General features: G+C 42.2%; 1 protein-coding gene and 1 pseudogene across 9 annotated transcripts in view; one reads left to right on the top strand and one right to left on the bottom strand.

Annotated features, from left to right (window-relative positions):
• PLCE1 (phospholipase C epsilon 1) overlaps positions 1-22,613 on the top strand; it is a 298,532-nt gene that overhangs the window by 164,295 nt on the left and 111,624 nt on the right. For all 9 annotated transcript variants that reach the window (XM_023642294.2, XM_070261759.1, XM_023642288.2 and 6 more), the window contains one exon: positions 2,849-3,165. In XM_023642294.2, the coding sequence (XP_023498062.1) occupies positions 2,849-3,165 (317 nt within the window). The remainder of the gene's footprint in view (positions 1-2,848; positions 3,166-22,613) is intronic.
• Positions 11,952-12,555, bottom strand: LOC138918303 (phospholipase A and acyltransferase 1 pseudogene; annotated as a pseudogene).

Below are 22,613 nucleotides of genomic sequence, written 5' to 3'. Positions count from 1 at the left end.
TTAGATTGTCACTGAAAGCATTTCTCCAAAAGGGGAGCAACTCACTTAATTAAATAGGAAATGCCACCGAGAACCTTTCCTGAGCTAGGCTTCCAAGGTGGGCTGCTTAGAAGAGGATGAGTTGAGAGAAGAACATCAGAGCCCAGATCATCAATAGAGATGCCGCGTCAACTTGCTGACCTAAGCACTAGGAGCCCCCAGGACCTGGTTTCTGTTTTTCTCTTCCACACCTTTAGTGGTTTATTAATTTGGACAGGCTGTGTGGCCTGATTTTTGGGTCAGAAGATCTGGTCACCATGCTTACAGAGGAAGGAATCAGGGAATGTAGACTACCCTTTAGAGAAGGTACACAATGAAGGGACGGCAGAGAGGATCTGGAGTTTAAGGGAGCAGGGAAGTTTTATTGATTTGTTTTAAGGATAAAGGAAACTGAACATTTATGTATGCAAAGAAAAGTCAGTGGAAAGAAAGGGACTGAAGGCAGAGATAACCATGAGGCAGATTGAATAGACTTCATCGCAAACCTAGGGGGGCCTTGGAGAGGAGAAAGCACACACCATTCTCAGAGAAGGAGGAGAAGATGGAAGAAATAGAAGCATTTGAACTAATTGAAGGAGTTCCTGACACTTGGCAATTACCACAGTGTAGTAAGTTAAGAAATGACCAAACAAATGTAAGGAAAATAGAAGTGGGTTTGGGTGTGTGAGAAGAATAGAAAAGCTACATTGCTGAGGTAAAGAAGACGGTGAGTTATTTAGGGAAAAATAAATAAATTCATGTTAAGTTTGACGTCACCCTGAGGGCCTAGCTGAAGTTAGATAACACAAATTAGCAAGGGTCCCATCACTAAGTAGCATAGTTGTCAGTGTCATCATATATATAGTGGCCCGGAAGCCAAGGATGGATGGCTGAGTTGCCTGGGTTTGACAATTGGGAAGGGCAGCTGGTGCATGCCAAGGTGACTTGTGAGGGAATCCTGAGTGTTGGTGGGTGCCATGTTAAAATGCTGACCTTGGGGCTGGCCCAGTGACGCAGCGGTTAAGTTTGCATGTTCCACTTCGGCAGCCTGGGGTTCACTGGTTCAGATCCCGGGTACGGACATGGCACCGCTCGGCAAGCCATGCTGTGGTAGTCGTCCCACGTATAAAGTGGAGGAAGATGGGCACAGATGTTAGCTCAGGGCCAGTCTTCCTCAGCAAAAAGAGGATTGGCAGCAGATGTTAGCTCAGGGCTAATCTTCCTCAAAAAAAAAAAAAAAAAAATGCTGACCATGCACCCAGAGCGAGGAACTGGAAGTGTGGAAGGACAGAAAACGTTTAGTACAAAGAGTAGAAGGGAAAAGGAGGTCAAACTCAGAGATGATGACTTCAGAGTTCAATAATACAGAGACAGCACTTGGAGTGATGATTCCAAACTTTTCTCCAATAGAGACAAAAAAGAGTCAAGAATACTAAGGTCTGAAGGTTGAGGAAGTCTTCCTTATGAACTTTGCTATTGTCCAGTGTCCAGGCCAGATGACACTGAGTGGTGAGGAATACGGTGTTGTCAGAAGACACATGGGTTTTATTCTGCCAAAGGGTCGGTAAGGGTGTTTTAAGAAATCAGAAATGTAAGAAAAATTCTGGAAAAATAGAATGTGGTGCCCTCAGGAAGCACTATGAGAAGTGTGAAGGAGGGCTGGCCACGGAGGGATGGCTGGGAAGGAAAAGATGTGAATTGGATGGAGAGCAAAAGCAGTTTGACCCTCAAAACAGCATTTCCTGAAGTGGTTCCACTGGTCACACAGAATGGTGTAGTAGGTGTTGTATAAAGTATGACTCTGGAGAAACACTGGGTTAAGTAATGTAAATGGATTTCTTTATTGTAAGACCCCTTAGAGCCTTTACGGTGTACCCGTGTGCATAATGTCTTCTCAGGAAGAGAATTTGTAACATGAGTATGTAACATTTCCCCAACTGAGCTGGCCACAAAAGTGATCACACTTTGGGAAATTCTTTTCTAGGGTTCATCATATATTTTCAAAGTTTTTTGAGTGAATGGTTGGATGAATGGTTAAGTAGATACATGAATGAACGAATGAGTTAAAGTCAGGAAGTTAAGAGACAGATTGGGGAGGAGTAGTCAAAATAAAGAGAATCTGAGCTAAGGGAATAATTTTGAGCCTACGAATGCACTTGGTACTTCTAGCTAACGCACTCACCACTTTCTCTCCCACTGCCACCTTCGTACTGCCAGTTGTGGAGCAGGGAATAAGATTTATTTATTTATTTATTTGGATTCATCTCCTTATGACCTATTCCTTCCTTACTTTTATAGGTGGGTCTGTCCCTGCAGACCTGCACATGGGTCTCAGGGGAATCAGAGTCTTGGAGGGTGGAGTGTTGGCGAGTAGACCATGCAGTTTTGAACCCTTGTATGCAGAGGCTCCCTGCGTCTCCTGCATGTGTACAAACAATGTGCCTATACAAGTGCATGCCCGCCCACAGCCTTCTTTCCTCTTCCATTCCAATTGCTGTGCCCACCCCTTCCTGCATTTCTTTTCACTCTGATGCTTAGCACTGTAGGATGAGGAAGCAAAGGGTACATTTTACTTTTCTACTACTCTGCAGTGTCAATTCTGCTTCTGAAAATGGGAAACTAAGACTTCCCCCACCCCCTGGGGGGCAGGAACGGGGAGACAGGATAGACAGCAGAAAGGTTTCCATAACGAGGAAGATGATATAGAACTATTCAGCAAGCAAAAACTTTGGTTAAGAAACCTGTCAGATTCTGAATGGCTCCCAAGTAAACATCTGTTGTAGAGGATCCCAACCTTGGTGTAACCATGGCTTTTGTTTCTTTATTTCAGAACGCCAACCGGGCACCTCTATGGCCAATTCCAGTGCCCTCCCTTCAAGTTCCGCTGGGATCAGCAAGGAACTGATTGATCTGCAGCCCCTCATCCAGTTCCCAGAAGAGGTCGCCAGCATCCTGATGGAGCAGGAGCAGAATATTTACCGAAGGGTCTTGCCAGTTGACTATCTTTGCTTCTTGACCCGGGACTTGGGCACTCCGGAATGCCAGAGGTCTCTGCCCTGCCTCAAAGCGTCCATCTCAGCATCAATTCTTACCTCCCAGAACGGAGAACACAATGCCCTTGAAGATCTCCTGATGAGATTTAATGAGGTAAGAAGCCACTTTGGGATGTTTTTGTAATTGAAAAGCTAGTAAATGTTTTCTAAGTGTATTTCTCCTTTTAGGTTTGTCTGTTACTGACACCTGATATCTCAGCTACCTGTCTGTCTTGCCACTTCCATGATGGCTGCTTTCTTTCCAAGTAAGCAGATAGACAACACGCTGTCATCTTCCCTCTTACTTCACACCAACCTATCCTGAAGCCTAATTGATCCTTTCTCTGCCCCATATCTCTACCAAGTCCGCAAGCCTTTTCCCTTTGGTCAACCAGGCCCTGCATTTTCTCCCCTCCCTTGCCAAAATGTTCTCCCTGGGCCCGTTTTCAAATATTCTCCCCCTTGTTCCTACAGGTGCTTTTAAGACTTCATTTTTTATTAAGATGTCTCATTTTTGAGTTTTGACAACATGATCCCTGACTATGGGATCTGTCTAGCCCGCTCCCTCCTCCCTTATCAGGCCTTCTCGGCAAAAACTAAACACCAACACACCTGGGTCAGGAGAGCGAGGAGGACCGTGAGCTTGAGGGATGATGAATCACCACGCTCCTGCTTTCTGCATCCCGTCAAAATCCTCAGCCCAGAAATTTCCTCCAAGGCCTCCGAGACCTTACCAGAAGCCAGTTCTAAAGAGGACAGTTGTGACTGGAGTCTGGGAACACTTTTAAGAGGGAGGCACTGTGAGAGGTCTCGGGCCTTGCTGGGAGGAAAAGAGCCAATGGCTGACAGCCTGTGACCTGGAGCAGGATGAGGGACAGGAACGAGAGGCAGGTTTCCATACAGTGCTGGGGTCAGGGGATACTGTGTTCTTGGGCTGAAAGAACATTTCTCACCATAGTACAACCCCACACCCAGAGTTTTCTGTTCTACGTTTTATTTCATTTAGACTTAATTTCTTTTGCCTTGAATATTAAAACACATCATCTCAATCTGTGCGCTTGTTGGTTGTTGGTTGGTTGAACTTCACGAATATAGTAATTTTCTATTTTAGTCATCTCTTAAACTACTGGAATGCTAAGAAGATGCTCCCCTTCTGGGTCCTGTATGTCTCTGATTGACAGAGGATCCATCAGCCTTTGTTGCTTAAACACTTTCTAACCATAGCAGCTCCTTACAGCCTCCATAGCCTGTCAGTCGTGAACCTGATGATAGTTCTGTGTCAGTGACCATGAGGCTTAGTGGATGCAGAAAGCGTTAGAGGCTGAGCTCAAGCAATTCTGTGTCTAGACATGTTCTGAAGCCCACTCCTCAAAGGGAGATCCATTACCCAGGGGATCGCTGATCTCCGTCTGGCCCTGTCATGCTAATCATTTTACATGTACCACTTATTTGTTCCTTACAACAACTCTAAGAGACAGAGACTGTCAATGGCTCCATCTTACCAGTGGGGAAACTGAGGCACGAGGAGACGAAGTCATTTGTGCAAGTTTATGTAGGTGGTAGATGACAACAGTGAGATTCCAACCCACACAATCAGGCCCTAGAGTCTGGGCTTTGAACAGGACCCTGCCTCTTGTCTGTTTCAGGCTTGGGTTGGCTGTAGCACCTGATAAATACAGATTCCTAGCCCCACCCCTAATTGAATAAGACAGACTCTCTGGGAGTCCACATGAGAGCTTGTGAATTACACTGCCCCAAAGTTGCTTTATAAAATAAATCTCCTGATGTTCTTGATTTTCCTTGCTGATAAAAACAGGGTGGAAAATGAAAGTTCCAGTCAACTGAGTGACTTTGTTAGTGGATTTTACTGTATTTGGTGAATTATTCTAAACTTCCAGATCTACTCACTCTCACATCCTTAGGCCTGTATCCTCATCCTTTGTTGTTGTTGTTTTTGTTTTCAATTCTACCTCAACTTACAAGTGACTTGCCTAAACTTTTAAAATCTAATTGTAAATTAATGTTGGAGGAAGAAAACTTGGATTTCTTCCATTCAGTACCATAACCTTGGGAATCAAAGATGAACCAGTGATTTCACTAATTCAGAGTTAGTGATGAGTTGCACCACAGCTGGACTGAGGCATGCTTTGGACTGTCTCTGAAAATAGTTTAGCTAAGCAACTTCAGAACATAAACAAGATTTCTGGGAAAACACTTAAACTACTTAAGAGAACAGACTGTTTTCAAGTATTCTCAAGCATCTATTTTCATACAAATTATGGGTATGCTGATTAAAAATCAGTCTTATATAGTCGTTACAGGCAGATTCCAAATGACCTCCACTACGTAACGCTGGGAGAACTAAGTTCTAGCTGCTCCACATAGCTTATGGTAGAAAAGCTGCATTACGTTACAAGAAAATTCTTAAATTCAGATTTTCACCTATTTAGAATGTCTTGCCTCCAAATTAGCATGGCTTTACTTTCTGAAACAAAAAGGAAGGAAAGGAGCTAGCATTTATTGACTAGGTGCTCTGGACTGGCCATTTTCACATTTTTTAATCCCATTTAATCCTTCTGACAGTTGTGTAAGGCACTTACCATTATGAAGAAAGTGAAGCTTAAACAGCAAAATAAATAATGATAGTATTGGATTGTGGTCCATAGAATAAAATAAATATTCATGAATCCATACTCATATAAATAAATAATTGAATAAATAAATCAGTGGGAGGGGAGGGGAAGGTACAGCTCTTACTTATAAAAGAATTCCAATTAATAAATGTAGAAAGAATGAGGGAAGTAGGAAATCCCCACTAGGACACCCCAGTAATAAATTGTTACAGGCCAGAACCACGGATGAATGCTAAAAGTATTGGGCAAAAGTATGATGAGAAACGAGATATTTGCCTAATCTCAGAGTATCTCTCCACAAAATATTTATTAATTACAAAAGAAAAAATAAAACAGTAGAGAAACCTATTAGATATCCCCTTAAGCAAGTGCTCAAGCTCAGCATGACCAGTAATAAGACATGTTGACAAGTATCTTCTGATATGATGCACTAAGAAGGACATGACATCATCTCTGTGGCATTCTTGCCAAAAAAATAAATGCATAACCTAAATCTAATCATGAGAAAAAAAAATTAGACGACCCCACATTGGGGACATTCTGCTCTTCAAAAGTGTCATGAAAGGTAAGGAAAGACTGAGCAACTGTCAAAGAGTAGAGGAGACAAGACAGCTAAATGCAGTGTAGGATCCTATTAGATCCTGGACTAGAAAAAGAATATCAATGGGAAAACTGGTAAAATTCTAATAAGGCATGTAGTTTAATTAGTATTAATGTATCAATGTTAGTTTTCTGGTTGGGATAATGGCACTGTGATTATGAAAGATGCTAACATTAGGAGAATCTGGGTGAACTATATACAGGAAATCACTGTACTATTTTTGCGACTTTTCTGTAAATCTAAAATTACCTCAGAATAAAGTTTCAAAAAAATAGTGAAGCTCAGAGAGGTTGAGTCACTTGTCCAAGGTCACACAGTGGCTGAGTGAATGTCAGAATCCAGATGTCTGTCTTCAAAATCTGTTCTCTTCTCACCCGACTGCCTGACCTCTCTACTTGATAAATTATCAAGTTCAAGTTTGTATTAAAACCAGAATTGCTGATTTAGAATTTAATTAGCCTGTGTCTCCTTTTCCTCTTACCCCCCCCCCTTCTTTCTACTTCTTTTCTAAATCTGCTGCACATCTATCTTTTTTCTACTCCTCTTTCTGTTTCCGTTTTTATCCAGTGTCCTATTATCACTCACTCATTCATTCATTCACTCAAGACTTATTTGTTGAGCACCTCTATGCTATAGCTTTCTTCCCTTTTTTTACTGGTGCGTGAAACATTCTTTTAAAGAAGAAATTAGCAATATATGATTAAAATTTACAACATTATAAGCCCATACTTTGGTTCTGTCAAAATTGGATGCACAAAATAAATGCATTTTCCTCAGTGCTAGGAAGGTATATATTCATTGGAAGACTGGAGAATCTCAAAGACAAGAGAGAGAATATTAGCTCCATCACAGGAGTGCCACTCACTTAGGGGAGAGGCGCATGCGTTTATTCAGTCACTCAGTTAACGTTTATTCAGCACTTCTCAGAAGCAGGACACTATGGTGGATACACACTAAGGAAAGTGAGTAACGGTCTGCAGCTGCCAGAAGCTACCAGTCTTAAATTGTAGTCAGGCGCAGGCACGAATCACTACCAAAAAAGGCAGAAAGTGAGTGCAGTGTGAGTGGCACAGTCGGTGGGAGCTGAGGTGTCTAGATGGGTGATCAGAGCTCTCTCTGCTCAGCTCTGGGGCTTGGAGCCGGGCCTCAAGGGATGGCTGTGATGGAGGGGAACATCACGGGGAAGGGAGGACATTCCAGACAAGAGACAATCAGTTCTTGTCGTGAGCAAGACTCATGGTCTACGAGGCGGCTTGTGCCTGATTGTCAGTAGAACGTGATCATAAGCTGGAAGTCTCTCGAATTCTAACAGCTCTTTACACAATGGCTTAACTGTAATGTGGGGAAAGGGAAGAAAATCCCTGATGCCTTTCGGGGCAATGTTGCATAACGTTCATTCTTAGGAAAATATGGTTAAAATGCAATTCAAAGTACAATCATGAAACAACTGAAAGGATTTGGCTTACATTAAGGAAGGCCAAGAGATAAAATCATTTTAAATCAATTTAGATTGTAGCTTGGAAGCAATGTTTCTGCCCATTCTCTCTTCTCCTGCCCGATGTCAAGACTGACGCACACTAGAGTAACTTCTTAAAGGCGGTCATCTCTTTGTCCTTGCAAGTAAACAGAAGCACGTGCAATGGGTCAGCGTTCAAGCCAGGGGTAGTTGAGATCTGTGCTGGGGGTAGGCTCGGTCCTGCTTTGCTTGCTTGGGAAACAGATCTTCCAGAACTCTTTTGATCTGGACACCTTCTCTGTTGTCATATTCTTGATCTAAAGCTCCAAGAAGCCAGCGTTCTTTCTCCTTTAGGCTGAGCAACCTCCCTTCCTGACCACCCACAGAGTCTCTTGCTTTGACGGTCTCAAATCATATTGTTCTGGTTTTTTCCCTTTTTCTTTTTCTATCCAGCCTCTACCTCTAGCCCACATTCCTTTTGATCTTACTGTTTTTTAATTCCTCTTAGAATAAATGCCAGGGCCATTTTTCTTTTCCAGAGGAGACAGAAAGGCATTTTTTTGTAGATAACTTCACCAAAGAGATCACGTCCTCTAGGACATGCAGTTGAGAAATGATGAGAGGCAAATAGAGATTGGAGTTCATCCTTGTTCCCTTCACTTTCACGCCTTTTCTAAGGAAGGACTGTGGTAGAACGTGGTGGGTGGTATTCTGGGATGACAGTTCTGAGTCACTAGTTCTCAAACCTTATGCCTCCTCAATATGGCCTCTGTTCCTGTCCTGTTCACCCACTGAGGACTTTGGGGTTTGAACTCATCATGGTCTGCATCTACAACTGGTCCTCAGGATCTCTCAACAGGGTGAATTTTTGGCCCCATAATTTACCACTGCCCACACCACTGCCAGAAGCTCTTTTGTATAAAAGATAATTGATTTCTCTGACTGAGGACTGGTTTTCAGCTTCAAGAAACCATTAACAGGTTAACTTTTTCCTGTGCCCTGAGAGGGCAGTTTTTGCTTGTTGAGTAGTTCTTAGAAAGACCATTCTCTGGGCTCCTCTTTTGGACCAGCTGGTCCAAGGGCAGATCATGAGCCCAAGGTTGAGCCCACAGTTTTACTGAGACCTCAGAAGACTCTTGAGGGATTCCACCTGGCTCTTTGCCCCCGTGACCTTTCCCCACCCCCTTCTGGTTGCTCAGCCTAAGCAATCATCAACCTGCTCCTCTAGCTACACAAATGTGGGCGGCCTAAACTGACACTCAGTGTTGCTTGTTCCTTCCATCTTGGTAGGTTTCATCACATGTCAGTTCAACAGTTTAAAGGCCACCCCCCTATAAAGAATACCAAGGTGCAGGCTTAACTCCCGGGGAAAGAATTGTAGGAATAAGTAAGCCATCTGGCCAGAGAACAGCTGATTGAACCTGAGTCCTTTTAGCCAGAATCCCTTATATCCTTCATAAGTGGTGATGATCTCTTTGGCAAAGTCCAGCATCTAAAAGTCTGTCTGGTCATACCAAGGAAAGACCATTTCAGCACAGTAAGGAAAAAGCATGACATGTAATAACGGCAGAGGGCTGGGGAGGGGGCGGGGGGAGTGTCCTCATGTCCAAATGTATTCCTTCATTTGAAATATTTTGGAAAAAATATTGGTTTTGGAGTGGTACATTCAACCATGTTAGAAAAGTTTCCTGTGAAAACTTTTTTCCTCTTTTATGCAGACAGGCAAGCAAATTGTCTGTTCAGGGCTGCTGTACCAACTTTCTTCCTCATTTCTGAACACTCGTGGGGTAAATTGTCAATAACCCCTCAGGGTACGGGAAGTTTCAGCTCACTTTGGAAAACCAGCTTTCTCCTTGGGAAAGCACGTCTCCCCAGAGGCACACCTCTCAGAGCAGACATTGTATTCATTCCCCAGAACATTTCACTGCACATTCCCAAACAGAATTAACAGAAATTTTAGTCCAGGAATTTCTGGACTAAAAAATACAGTAGGCAATTAAACCACATCGACTCAGCTGTGTGGAGCAGTGTTCTGAGAGCAAGGTTATTTGTAGGGGTCTCCTCTGCCCTGGAGCCGACTGACAGTGGATCATGTTCGGAGGTTCTTGGCCATCAGCACCCACAGGCTTCTACTTGCTCACAGTAACACTCTGTAAACGGCGGGGCTGAGAATGAGGAGGGGCATCACGGCACATCATCATTCAGGCCTGCCTGGGTTCTAATCCACCATTCTCACGTGGGTAACCTCAAGCCAGCTACCTAATCTCTCGTCTTTAGATAGGGAAAATAATAGCACCCACCCACTCATATAAACAAATGGTTTATATGAGTATTCAGGGGGATGACATGTGTAAAGCATTTAGAGAGGATGCAAGACACAGTCATGGTTCAATGTTTGTTACAAAAAGCGAAACAACACTAAAATAACTGCATTTTTACTATAGCTAATAAGAGATCCTATTTTTTATTATTATTCCCCTACTTAACAGATGAAAAAACTGAGGCTCAGAGAGGCTAAGTAAATGACCTATGATTTCAGAGCTAGCATTTGAGCCCAGGTGGTCTGGCTTCCAGAGCCAATGTTCTTGGCTCATCTACCTTGTGCTATTTAATCAAAAGCTGAAGGAGCCTTTTTTCCTTGACTTTGTTCTCTTACTCTGAATAAAACCATTTGCTTCACGACAGGATTCAAAATATTGTTTAGGATTTCAACATGTGTAATACTGTTGACCTTCTAGTTGACTTTAACCCGTGTGCTCAGTTCTTGATATTGAACATGTGGCATCTCCTTTGAACTGGGAGACGATGGTCCTTGAAATGGGGAGGACAATGGCATCTCAAGGTGTCTGTGAATATTGTCCCAGAAGAGCATTAGGATAAGTTGTCATTTGCACACAGCAGGCAGAGGGGGATTTCAGGTCTTTGGCTTTTAAAGTTCCCTTCTTGGTTTTGAGTTTTCCTTAAGTACTGGATGCCTGAGAATGTAGGATGCCAAAAAAATCCAAATTTTACTTTATTTTGTGTCTTTATCTTCTTCTCCTGACTGCACTGTCGCTGTTGTATTTTTCCTCCTCCCTCTCTGTTTACAGTCATGCTCTGAATAATGACATTTTGGTCAACTTTGTACTATGTGTACTTTGTGGTCCCATAAGATTAGTACCATATAGCCCAGGTGTATAGTAGGCTATACCATATAGATTTGTGTAAGTACACGCTATGATGTTCACACAATGATGAAATCACCCAACGATGCGTTTCTCAGAACATATCCCTGTCGTTAAGCGATACGTGACTGTATTTCTATTTTGTGTGAAACCTACACCCCCAACAGGGATGGCTTTTGAAATTCAAAATCTTCAGTCCTATCTGTACTCCTTGAAGTACTGGAAGGAATGGAGGCTCTGCTCAGTGGTGGGGCAGCAAGAGAAGGTGATGGAGAAGGGCTGCCAAGCACCGTGTGAATCAGGGCCTCCACGCCTGTGCTCATTCCTTAAATGTCTAACGAGATTTCCTGGAAGAGTGGTCTTCACTGATCAGCAGAATGAAGGCGATGGGCATCAGACTATTTTTTAAATATACACATGCCTGGACCCTGCCCCCAGGAGATTCTAGCTCAGTGGATACATAGTGGCCTCAGGATCTGTATCTTTAAAAAGCTCCGCTAGAAAATTCTGATGCTACCAATGGTTGGTAATCACTGCCGTAGACCATCAGACACACCAGTATTCAAATAGAAGAACAAAGCTGTATCCCAAAGCAAATACGAAGAAATTATTCCTATCATTGGGGTCCTCCATTAGTGCAGATAGGTAGGAATTGTCCAAAGTTAAGTAAATGTGGTGGCTTGCTTGCTTTTTTTCCTTCCTTCCTCCCTCCCTCCCCTCCTTCCTTTTCTTTTCTTTTCTTTTTCTTTCTCTTTCCTTCCTTATTTCTGTATTTTTGTTTTATTCTGTGGTCCTTATGCTGCAGTGGAGGACTTGGTTTTAAAATCTTAACTATTCAAACTATTTTGTTACTATGAGTGGATATTTTTATTCTCTGAGTTACTTTTTTTTTTTGAGATGATATCAGTAAGCGCTCTATTAAAGAGCCTGCCATCCATCATTGGAATTTGGAACAGTAATGATGCATTCAAAATAAGTATTCATCCCAGGTGGTTTTTTTCCCCTCCTCACAAATTCCTTCAGTTCCATTATCTCTTTGGTAAATTGTTAATAGTATTTTGCTCTTTGCCTTTTTGGAAATAAGCCCAGGAATAAGGCACCAGCAGCAGCTGTCACAAACCCAATGGAACTTATTGCTTGGTTGGCCTGCTCTGAAACTCCTTCTCCATAGCAAAACAAAGTCACAAAACGCTCACAGTTGTTGACAAATATGTCATACTCCACCTCCTGTCCAATAACAAACTCTGACCATTGTATGACTTGTTCCACGGGGAAAGGGGCATATGTTTCATTGTATTGTTTATTCTATATGTGTCATTTCCCACAACATGCTTCGAGAGCTGCATCTTCACCGGGGCCTTTCTGCTGAATACAGGCTTGGCGCTTGTAAATGCTGCAGGAATGCCCTCCTTTAGAGGTGCTATGTTGATAACATAACCATCACCCAGGTACAGGGCCCAGTGCTGACAGCCAGGACAAAACACTCAATCAAGTCCCCTGGCAGGGGGTTGCCAGGGTAGTTCAAACTAAAGCAATCATTAAACGCCCACTCACTCTTAAACCCAGGTGGTCTTCCTTCACTGGTGGCAGCTGGGTGGGTTCCTGGGGTAACCCTGGCCTCCCATCTGTTGCCCTTCGTGCTAGCCACCATGGGCCAACTCCATCTGCTCCCGGGGGAGATCAAGGCAGCCCCAGCTGACTACCCTCTTAGTTACCCTTCTTGAAGCGTACATCAGGTCTCTCGGATTTAACCAACCTGGAGAAAGAACTGCCAAAGCCATTGACCCATTGGAGGCCTGTTTTATTCTGTTTAAAGCAGGCATCAAGTCAACACTTCAATCCTGGGACTGATAGAAATAAAAATTAATCCAATGGAAATTAACAAATAGCAATTTTTACATACCTGAGAAATATTATTGTAGTTGTTGATAGAAATAGTAAACATGACTCGGAGAAGCAGGGCAGCAGCTCCTCAAGGCCCAGTGTTCTTTGCCATCAGACATGTCACTTAAATGACACTGTGGGAAAGACCTGGGATGCTTTAATCGGAGACTGGGATTTCGAGCCTCCCTCCAGGACTACACTAACTGACCCTATTAGGATGTTTAATCCAGCTCTTCGAAAAACTACTCTCTTAGAGATCTGTACTGCACATGTAGGAGCCAAGGAGGAGTGTATTTATGCTTTGCCAAGAACCTACATTCGCACAAGAGATTTAAACATTCATAAATCCAATTGCCTTCTCAATGCCTCCCCTTGGCTTTCTTCATTCAACAAGATTTTATGGAGTTCCAGCATACATACTAAGTGCTGTTTTGTGCACTGGGGATACAGCACAGAATAAGATGGACAGAGCCCCTGCCCTCACAGAGCTTCAGTTCTAATGATGTCTAAGAGACATCTCACATATAGCCAAAATGGAACTACTGACTTCTCCCTCCCCCATTCCCATACCATCCGGTATCTACCCCACTAACCCCACGCCATCCTCCCCATCGCAGCATCTACCCAGGTGCTCTGGCTAACAACCTAGGAGTTATCCTTGATTTACTCTTTGTTGCCGAACCCCCAACATCCAAACCATTAAGTCCAGTAAGTCCGTTTGCTCTACTCACAAAATGCATCCTGAATTGGACCACTCCTTAGCATTTCACCTGCCATGACCTTGGAGCCAGCCACCATTGCTCTCATCTCCAGTACTGCTTTCCTGCTTGCGTAACCTGTAATCCATTCTCCACCCAGGAGCCAGAGTGATCTTTTATAAACAAATTAGCAGACCAGGTCACACCTCTGCTGAAAATCCCCCAATGGCTTCCCTTTGCATTTGGAGTGAAATCCAAAATGCCAAGACCCTGCATGATTTTGCGCCTGTCTACTTCTCTAGCCTAACTTTATACCACTTACCCATCTCTCTGGCTCTGTTCCAGCCACACTGAACTTCCTTCTGTTCCTGAACATGCCGAGCCTATTTTCTCCACACAGACTTTGCACTTCCTGTTCCCTCTGCCTAAAACCTTCTTCCCCCAGGTCATACCACAGCTGCTGTCTTCTTTTGGTCATGTCTCAGCTCAAAAGTCAAGGAAGCCATTGACTTGTTTACTTTTTTCCTTAGAAACTTCTTTAACTTGTTCATTGCTATATATGTGGTTCTTCACAAAGTGCCAACTATATAGTAGATGCTCAGTAAATAAGTATTTAATGAATGAATAATGCTAATTGATGTTAATAATTGTTTATTGAAATAGTTGCTATTAGAGATACAAAGAAAAGCAAGATGTCCTTTGTTCAAGGAATTTACAATCTAGTTCAAGGCATATAAGACATAAAATATTGAATAAATATACACATTAAAAAAAGCAATGCGTTAACTATCATGTGAGAGACCATGGTTAGAGAAGTGCCATGGGTTAGTGGAAAGAGCATGGTTCTGTTGCTAAGTCTGGATTTGAGTCCAGGTTCTACCACTTACTCACTATGTGACTCTAGGCAAGTAAGGACATAAGCTGATTTCAGCTTCATATTTCTCACCTGCAAAATGGGATAATTTTATCAAGTTCACATGGTTATTGGGACGTTTGAGCAAGATAATGTATAGAAAGGCACCTAGCACAGGATAGGTGTTCAATAAATGGTAGTTAGTGTGATCCATGTCAGATGAGAGTCGACGACTGTACACGCCATGAGAGTGGAAGAGAGACACCACACGGGCACATTGCCCTTGAGGATGAGCAAAGACTTCGGAGCCTTGGAGGTTGGAAAGGCTTTTGCCAGACACAATTATGAACTATCATTGATGAGGTTTCAGAGGTTATGTTATGTACTCCTATCATCCACCAAATGTAGATTCCTTGCAGATTTTTGCCCAAATTTTTAAAGGCAGTTCACTCCATTTCAATAAGCCTATTATGTTGATGAAGCTCAACATAATATATATCTGGTTCTTTGCAAAGTGCCAGGTGTTAAAGTTATCTTTCATGTTGAAGTTGTCTTTAACAGAAATTTTGTCTTCTTTGGTTTTGTTTTCTTGAGACTAGACATTTCCCATATTGTTGAAACTTAGATCATTTTTCAATATCCCTCTTAAAGATGAGGGCTCCTTGTCTGTTCTGAGACTCTCCCTTCTTGCAGTTGGGTCATTGTCTTGCTCTTAATGCCTACTAATTTGATTATTTTCTTCTGTCAGCTGTTTCTATTTATTTAGCTAAAGGTCAACTGAAACCCCTAGGCAAATGGCTATGGAGCTCATCTTTTCTCGGTGCATAGATTGTTCTGTTTGTTGTTTTCTTACATGGATGTAATATTTTATATTTAAATCTACTAAATTTTATCTTTTTGGACATTCAAGCCCATCAAAATAATCTTGAATCTTAAGTCAGTTATGTATTGAATTAGCTGCCATTCCTGATTTTTTTAATATTCAGGTTTTGTAAATGTGTCTCGTGTATATTTATTCAAATTGTTGGTAAAAATGTCAAACCAAATAGGAATTAATAGAAAGCCCTATGGCACATCACTAGTGACTGCTTATCAGGTTGGCCTTGAACCATTAATTCCCTCTTTGCTAGGTCTTTTAAGCTAGATGTGAATTTCCTTAATGCCACGATCATCCAACAGATGTTTCTCATTTTGTCTCTAGGTGTAATTTGAGATAGACTGTGAAATAATTTCCTAAAACCAAGACACATCCTTGATATCTAAGTCAAATTATCCTCTCAAAAGGAAAGAAAAAGTTTGGTTAAGTTGACAATCAGCTGCTTGAGAATGTCTAATTTTTCTTCTATTGACTTAGATGATGATGATAGAGAAATTAACAATGTAGCCACTGTTAATTTTGTGCCTTATGCTGGGCGCTGTGCCGAAGACTTTGCATATCTAATCACATTTAGCTTTCACACAGCCCTGAAAGATGGGAATCATTGCTTTATTTTACAAATAAGGAAACTGAGATTCAGAAAGGCTACATAATTTGCCTGATATCACATAGTTAGAAAGTGGCTAAGCCAAGATGAAACTCAGGCTTTTGTGACCCCAAAGCCCAAACTCTTTGTCATATTGCTATACATTTAGAACTATGCGTCTAGTTGCACAATAAATATTTGCCATGGGAAATACCATGAGTAAAGAAATGAGAGCACAAAATGCTGGTTTGTTTGAGGGATTTGGGTGATAACCAAATAAGACCAGAGCAGCATCTCCCAAAGTGAGTTGTGTGGGATGTCAGCATGCATTCTGTGGAAAAATAGCGCCCCATGGTCTAACACGTATGCTACATGCTAGAAAAACAATGATAACTAAGTGGGGTTTTTTTCATTGCAGGATTTCTCAGGTCATTTACTATGCTAATGTACATTCAGACTCTCTCAAAACGCAGCAGTTCACAAACATACTTGAGTACTGAGTGCCTGTAGGCCCAGTAAATGTTACGAAACATGCTTTGGGAAACTGTGTCATGTAGGGGGGGTAGGGGGCTGTCATATAGGGAGAAGGTGGATCTGAATCTGGGCCTTAATGCCTTCGCCTCCCTAAGCAGCTTGGCCGTGAATCCCTCAAGAGCTGGAGAAGGAGCAGGGAAGAAAGTGAGGATTCAAATCTAGTTCAAAGCAGGGCAGTTTCTGTGGAAGATGAGGCCTGGGTCCCTCCTGTCCTGGCGCACGGGTCTGGGCCACATAGACTTGCAAGATGAGAACTTAATCTCATGATTTGGATATCATAAGCCTCAGTCAAACACAAGTTCCATTCTTTCATCATTACACTTCATACTTTAAAAATTATACAGACACTAAAATTATGTATAAATTGTTAGGGTAGAAAACACACAAGACTGGCCTTGAAAAATTCAGCCAAGAAGTTTGTGGGCATTTCCAGCCACCACACCCATCTCTTCTGTTTTCTATCCCCTCACCCTCTTCTCTGGGTCCTCACAGCTGCCATGAGACTCCCAGGTCCCTCTTAACTACCCCAATTCATGTTCAAGCGAAACCTCAAGCAGTCCAGCAATAGAGACGCTTTAAATTTGTTGTTATGAGTCACTTTGTGATTTGTAAAATATTGTCTTCAATGAAAAGCAAAATCATCATATATTTGTGGGAGTTCTTTATTTGGATCAATCAAATACATTAATACAACAGATACTCCCTAGAAGTAGAGGGAAAAAAATCTATATATTTATAGTCCTTCAATCTGATACTTTCTAAGAAGCTTTCTTTGCTTACTTAAAATATGATTTCTTAATCTTAAGCTGGAGAAACCAACAGCCAATCCTGGGGAAAATTTTTAAGGTATACTTAAATTAAAACCCTTAAGCAAATAATGGACACATTTATACTGTGCCTTACACTTATGCAGAGCTCTTTACATGCGTTATCTCATTTAATCCTTATAGGCCGCTCTAATTTGGATCTGGGGCTCCAATATGTTCCTCTGACTCCAAGTTCAGTGTTCTCCCCTCCATCACTGCTGCCTTTCACTCCTGCTGTGTACCTAGCACTTTGATAGATACTCCTGGAGTAGCTTTTCCTGAAAATTGTTCTGTAGAACCCTGGTTTCTCAACCTGCTCTGGAACAGAAAGGGAAAAAAAAAAGAGTCATGGCTTAACACCTTTCAGAAACACCTTTGCAGCCCTTTTCCCCTTGTGTATTGATAGTCCAAATGCACATTAGCATATGGAAGGCTCGAGAAGTCTAGCAATAAAGACACTTAATTCACCAGCATTTTTCAAATATATTTCGCCTGGACCTGTATGTTCCTTCTCTTTCTCTAGTTTTGCTGAACACTGTTCTTGAAAGTACCAAAAACAAAACATATTAAGAAACAAAAGATACACATGTGAAATCTAACACAATTTCGGCCTTCCTCCTCTCCTCCCCCTTAGGATGAGGGCTCCAGGTCAGTCAGGGCTGGACAGTTCCAAGGTGGGTGAAATGAATGAATGACAAAGAGCTGGATGGCAAGGAGGACATTTCAAATGAGAGAACCAGCTCGATCAAACATATTCTCGGCAGGATCATGCATGATGGATTGAAGAGGGAGCCTGGGTACAGGAAGACCCATCAGGAGAGAGTTGGAATGAACAGGAAGTGACAAGGGGCCTCGTATAGGATACTGGTGAGAATAAAAGGGGAAAATTGCTCCTGATTGTTTAGAAAAAAGAAACCCAGTAGTGCAATGACTGATTGGGTAGGAAGGCTGAATGGTAGAGAAGGGTCAAGACTGACTTCAGGCATTCCAGGCAGGGTGTTTGGAACACATGGGGCACCTGCGATAGCATCTGTGCAGTTAGTTACAAAAACCATCCGAGGTGGTCAAGAGCACATGTTTTGATTCAGATAGACGAGGCTTCCAATTCTGACCCTGTTAGCACAGTAGATTTGGCCAAATTGCTTTACTTCTGTGAGCTTATTTCCCCAGCTGTAAAAGGGAGCAAGCGTAGTTTCCTTATAGGTCATTGTAAAGTTTAAGTAAGATAATGAATCCTTAGCTCAGGATAGTGCCTAGCATGGAGTTTAGGTACTCAACAAATGGTAATTGTTATTTCTATTATTACTATCATCATCATCATCATCATCTTGTGAGAAGATATTCAAGTTGGGGCATGCAGGTTTTAGAGTGAGAGTAAACTAAGATCTTTAAGTGGATGCCCTCTAGGCAGTGAGAGGTAGGAATCTGGAGCTCATGTACTAGAGATTGAGATCTCAGGTACAATTTAGGATAATGCCTATAGAAGGGATGGCTGAACCATGAGAATTAGTCTGTTTTCTAAGACATCAAGTACGAGAGAGATCACAGGCTCCAAAGATCAAGCTTTGGTAACACTCACTGTCATGGCAGATAGAAGGGTCCGTTGATAAGGAGAAGGTGGGCATCACAAGAGAATCTGGTAGTGTGGGTGATGAAGGGGGAAGAACTTCCAAGATGAATATCACATTATCCTGAGTCAGGGAAGTTGAGAAGTGCACTGATCAAAGAGTCCAGAGTGGCGAACAGATCACAGAATGATGTAGCCTTACTCTCCTATCCCCTAAATTGAGCCCACATCTGGAGAGTTGTATTCTGAGGCCAAATTTGCAGGATTTCTACAGACTGGAGCACAGAGGATGCTAAAAAACATGGTGAACAGTCAACAATTGAAGAAACTTCAACTATTTTACCAAGAAGGCAGACTTCTAATGTGGTCAGGATAGGTACATTTTAGTATTTGAAGGGTTGCCATGAAGACGAAGTTGAGCTATTTTTTGTGACTTTAGCAGGCAGAACTAAGTCCAGCCATTTCATCTTGGCCTTAGAACAGGCTGCCCTCTGAGGTAGTGAGCTTCTTATAACTGGAGATATTTCACCCAGAGCCTGGCTGCCTGGCTGCAAAGCTAGGAAGAATCTCCTGGTTTGGGTCAGGCCTAGCTCAAACTATGGCCTATGGGCCAAATCTGTCCCACCACCTGTTTTTGTACAGCTTGGAAGCCAAGAATGGCTCTTACATTTTTAAATGGTTTCTAAAGATCAAAAAAAGAAGATTTTGCAATAGGTGAGGATAGTATGAAATTCAAATTTCAGTGTCCATAAATAAAATTGTATTGGAACACAGCCATGCTCATTCGTTTACGTACCGTCTATGGCTGGCTTTGCACTACAGTGGTAGGGCTGAATAGTTGCAACAAAGAATGAATGGCTCATAAAGCCTAAAATATTTATCATCTGGCTCTTTCCAGAGGAACTTTGCCAAAAAGTTTGAGATCATCCGGTGGCCTTTTTTCAACTGGGAGATTCTATGAGGGAGAAAAGTTTTTGCTTTAGATTTGGGTAGAAGGTCACGGATCGCTTGGAAACCACCATCGCAATAGTCTGCAGGGATAGACAACCAGGGTGCAGTGGTGAGAAAATGTAGATAATGGATTGGGAATACTTGTGTGAGAAGTCTGACAGAAAACAAAGGTAAAAACGGGCGGCGGCTTGTCAGACCAGCACTGGACAGGAAAGGTAGTTTAGGAGGGAGAGGAAGACGTGTACTGTGAGTTTGTGTCAAAAGAGAGACATAAAAACTCTTCCTGTGCTTGATGAACCCAACGGTATTCTTAGTATCTGCTTTATTTTATGGCTCAGTTAAATATATCTGTTGTCATATCCCTCAGCAAGAGGGGATTTTCTAAATGTTCTTGTTTATAAATGTGCAGAAAATTTTTGCACAGAGAGTCATGCTTTTGTTGGCCAAAAGAAGTGAACACTTGCTGATTTTCTGGCAATCCTAACAAAAATACTGAAGTGTATTTATACTCTGGGGGCCAAAATGAGTTTCAAAATGACAGTGCTCAGATACATAATCAGCCCAGCTTTCCTCTTCTGCCTCCATTGGGTTGAACAACTTTGTCAGATCCTTTCCTCTGAAATCCACTTCTGCAAGTGAGATGAAACTGATTCTCTCTACTGCTGCGTAAACACGAGGCGGGCTTCCCTGCTGGGCTCTCCAAAGCTTGGTCCCCAACCAATGGATGAGATAAGCAGGATAAATCCAGGGGAAGTGTGGTATGAAACTGACTTTTTTAAAAAGCAAATTTTTTATTGCTTCTTACAGTGTGACTTCCTTCTTAACATCTCATAACTGTCACAAAAATGTTTACTTCATACTCTTGAAGCATAATGGTATTCAAGTAGAATTTCACACCAGACACGGGAACTTAGTTACTGTTCTTTGTCCAAACAAAGCAAGATACCTATTATGTAGTCCAATATAAGTAATGTTTGTGATTTGTGCCAATGAGGCAACCAGATATTCTGCTTATAAAAATCCACACAGAACCAAATATCCTACTTTGGCTAATAGTTTTGCCATCCTTTCCCAGGGGAATTAGGTGACAGCTGTTAACAAGCAGCTACATTCATCTTTTGGTTTTCGCATTCATTCCTTGCCCCTGGGACCATACCAAGAGATAATGTCACTGACTAATTACCCCAAGAAATTCAAGGGTGGTTTCGGAAGCATTTAACTGTTTCTCCAAATTGTTTTTTGTTGTTTTTGTCAAGTGATGCGATCACCAACCACCCTGAACCAGACTGAGCCCTATTGGGAGAGCATCAGCTGTGCAGGTGATCCGGGAGGTGCCAAATAAGCCTGCACCAGCGAATGCCCACCCCTCCCTTTTGAATATTTATTCCCCATCCGACATAAAAAGCCCCTGCTTTCCTGTGCTCGGGGACAGCCGCGACTTTGGAAGTGATTCCGCATGCCCTCCTATTTGCTGCAAATAGGCTCTACTTTGTGTAACAACTACTGCTGTTGGAGAGTCTGGTTTTAATTTGCCAGGAGGCGAACCCACTTTGGTTCAGTAACAAAATCTCTCTGCTCTTCATTTTTTAGTAGCTCCTTGTTGCCAACCAAATAGTGTTTCAGCATTTTAGCCACATTCAAGAAGCTCTACAAAGTACCTGTCCAGTTTTCTCCCCCATTAATCTCTCATGCCTCTTTCACATCTATCAGCTTGGATGACTCATTGTCACACTCTGTGGAAAGTGACAGAGACCCAGCACAATTCCAGAGGGCACCATTCACGTAGGGCACAAAACAGCAGCTCTGGATGAGAGCACTGGCTGTGAAATCTGAATTCAAATCCCAATTCCACCATTTAACTGTGTGACCCCAGGCAAGTTTCTTAACCATTCTATACTTTAGTCTCCTCATCTATAAAATAGTGCTAATAATACCCACCTAACAAATAGGGTTGTTGCAAGAATCAAAAGAGATAATTTAGGGGAATGTGTTTGCCACAGTAATTGACCTAGACTCAAGAACTCAATAAATAACTAGTGATGAAGATAATGATTCTAGAAAACTAATAAATCTGGATCACTTAATTTTAGAATAGATAAGAAAGTTTTCTTTGCTTCCAATATTATAACATTTTAAGATCACCATTTACAAGCTATCAAGACGTCTGGGAAAGTAGAGGTCACCATTTTGAATAGTACAGCACACCTATGTGGGCTGTTTGAATGATAACAAAGGTGGTAGGTAGATAGAGCTACTGATGTTAGGGTTGGTTCCACTGTCTGTATCTGGATTCACAGAATAGAGAGACTGCATCTAACATAAAATTTTCTAACATTTTTAACCCATGCCTTCTTTCAGAATGTTAAAAAAAAATGGGAGCCGGCCCGGTGGCGCAGCGGTTAAGTGTGCACGTTCCGCCTTGGTGGCCCAGGGTTCACCGGTTTGGATCCCGGGTGCGGACATGGCACCACTTGACAAGCCATGCTGAGGCAGGCATCCCACATATAAAGCAGAGGAAGATGGGCACGGATGTTAGCTCAGGGCCAGCCTTCCTCAGCAAAAAGAGGAAGATTGGCGGCAGTTAGTTCAGGGCTAATCTTCCTCAAAAAAATAAAAATAAAATAAAGAACACCTCATATCCACATTTAATGTGGTTTGAAATTTCAAAATATAGTTGATAGTATGAATAAAAGCATTTGTAATGCTGAATATACATTTTAAAAATATTACAGGTTCCCATCTCCCCTGTCTGCCCTGCTCCAACCTTGGCCAAGACAGTCATCACCCTCCTCCCCAAGGTGAGAGTTGTGGTCAAAGAGAAAGACTGGTGGGCTGCTCCAGATTCCACTTGACCTCTAACATGGCTCTTCTAGTTTTAGAATTTTATGATTTAGGGACCAAGTGTCCGAACTCTGGAGATCTAAGTATTCCTCCTGACAAGAAAGAAGTCCGT

The sequence above is a fragment of the Equus caballus genome, chromosome 1 (genome assembly GCF_041296265.1).
Source record: "Equus caballus isolate H_3958 breed thoroughbred chromosome 1, TB-T2T, whole genome shotgun sequence".
Lineage (NCBI taxonomy): Eukaryota > Metazoa > Chordata > Mammalia > Perissodactyla > Equidae > Equus > Equus caballus.
Note: the sequence above shows the minus strand (reverse complement) of the source record. Positions and strands in the feature narration are given on the sequence as shown.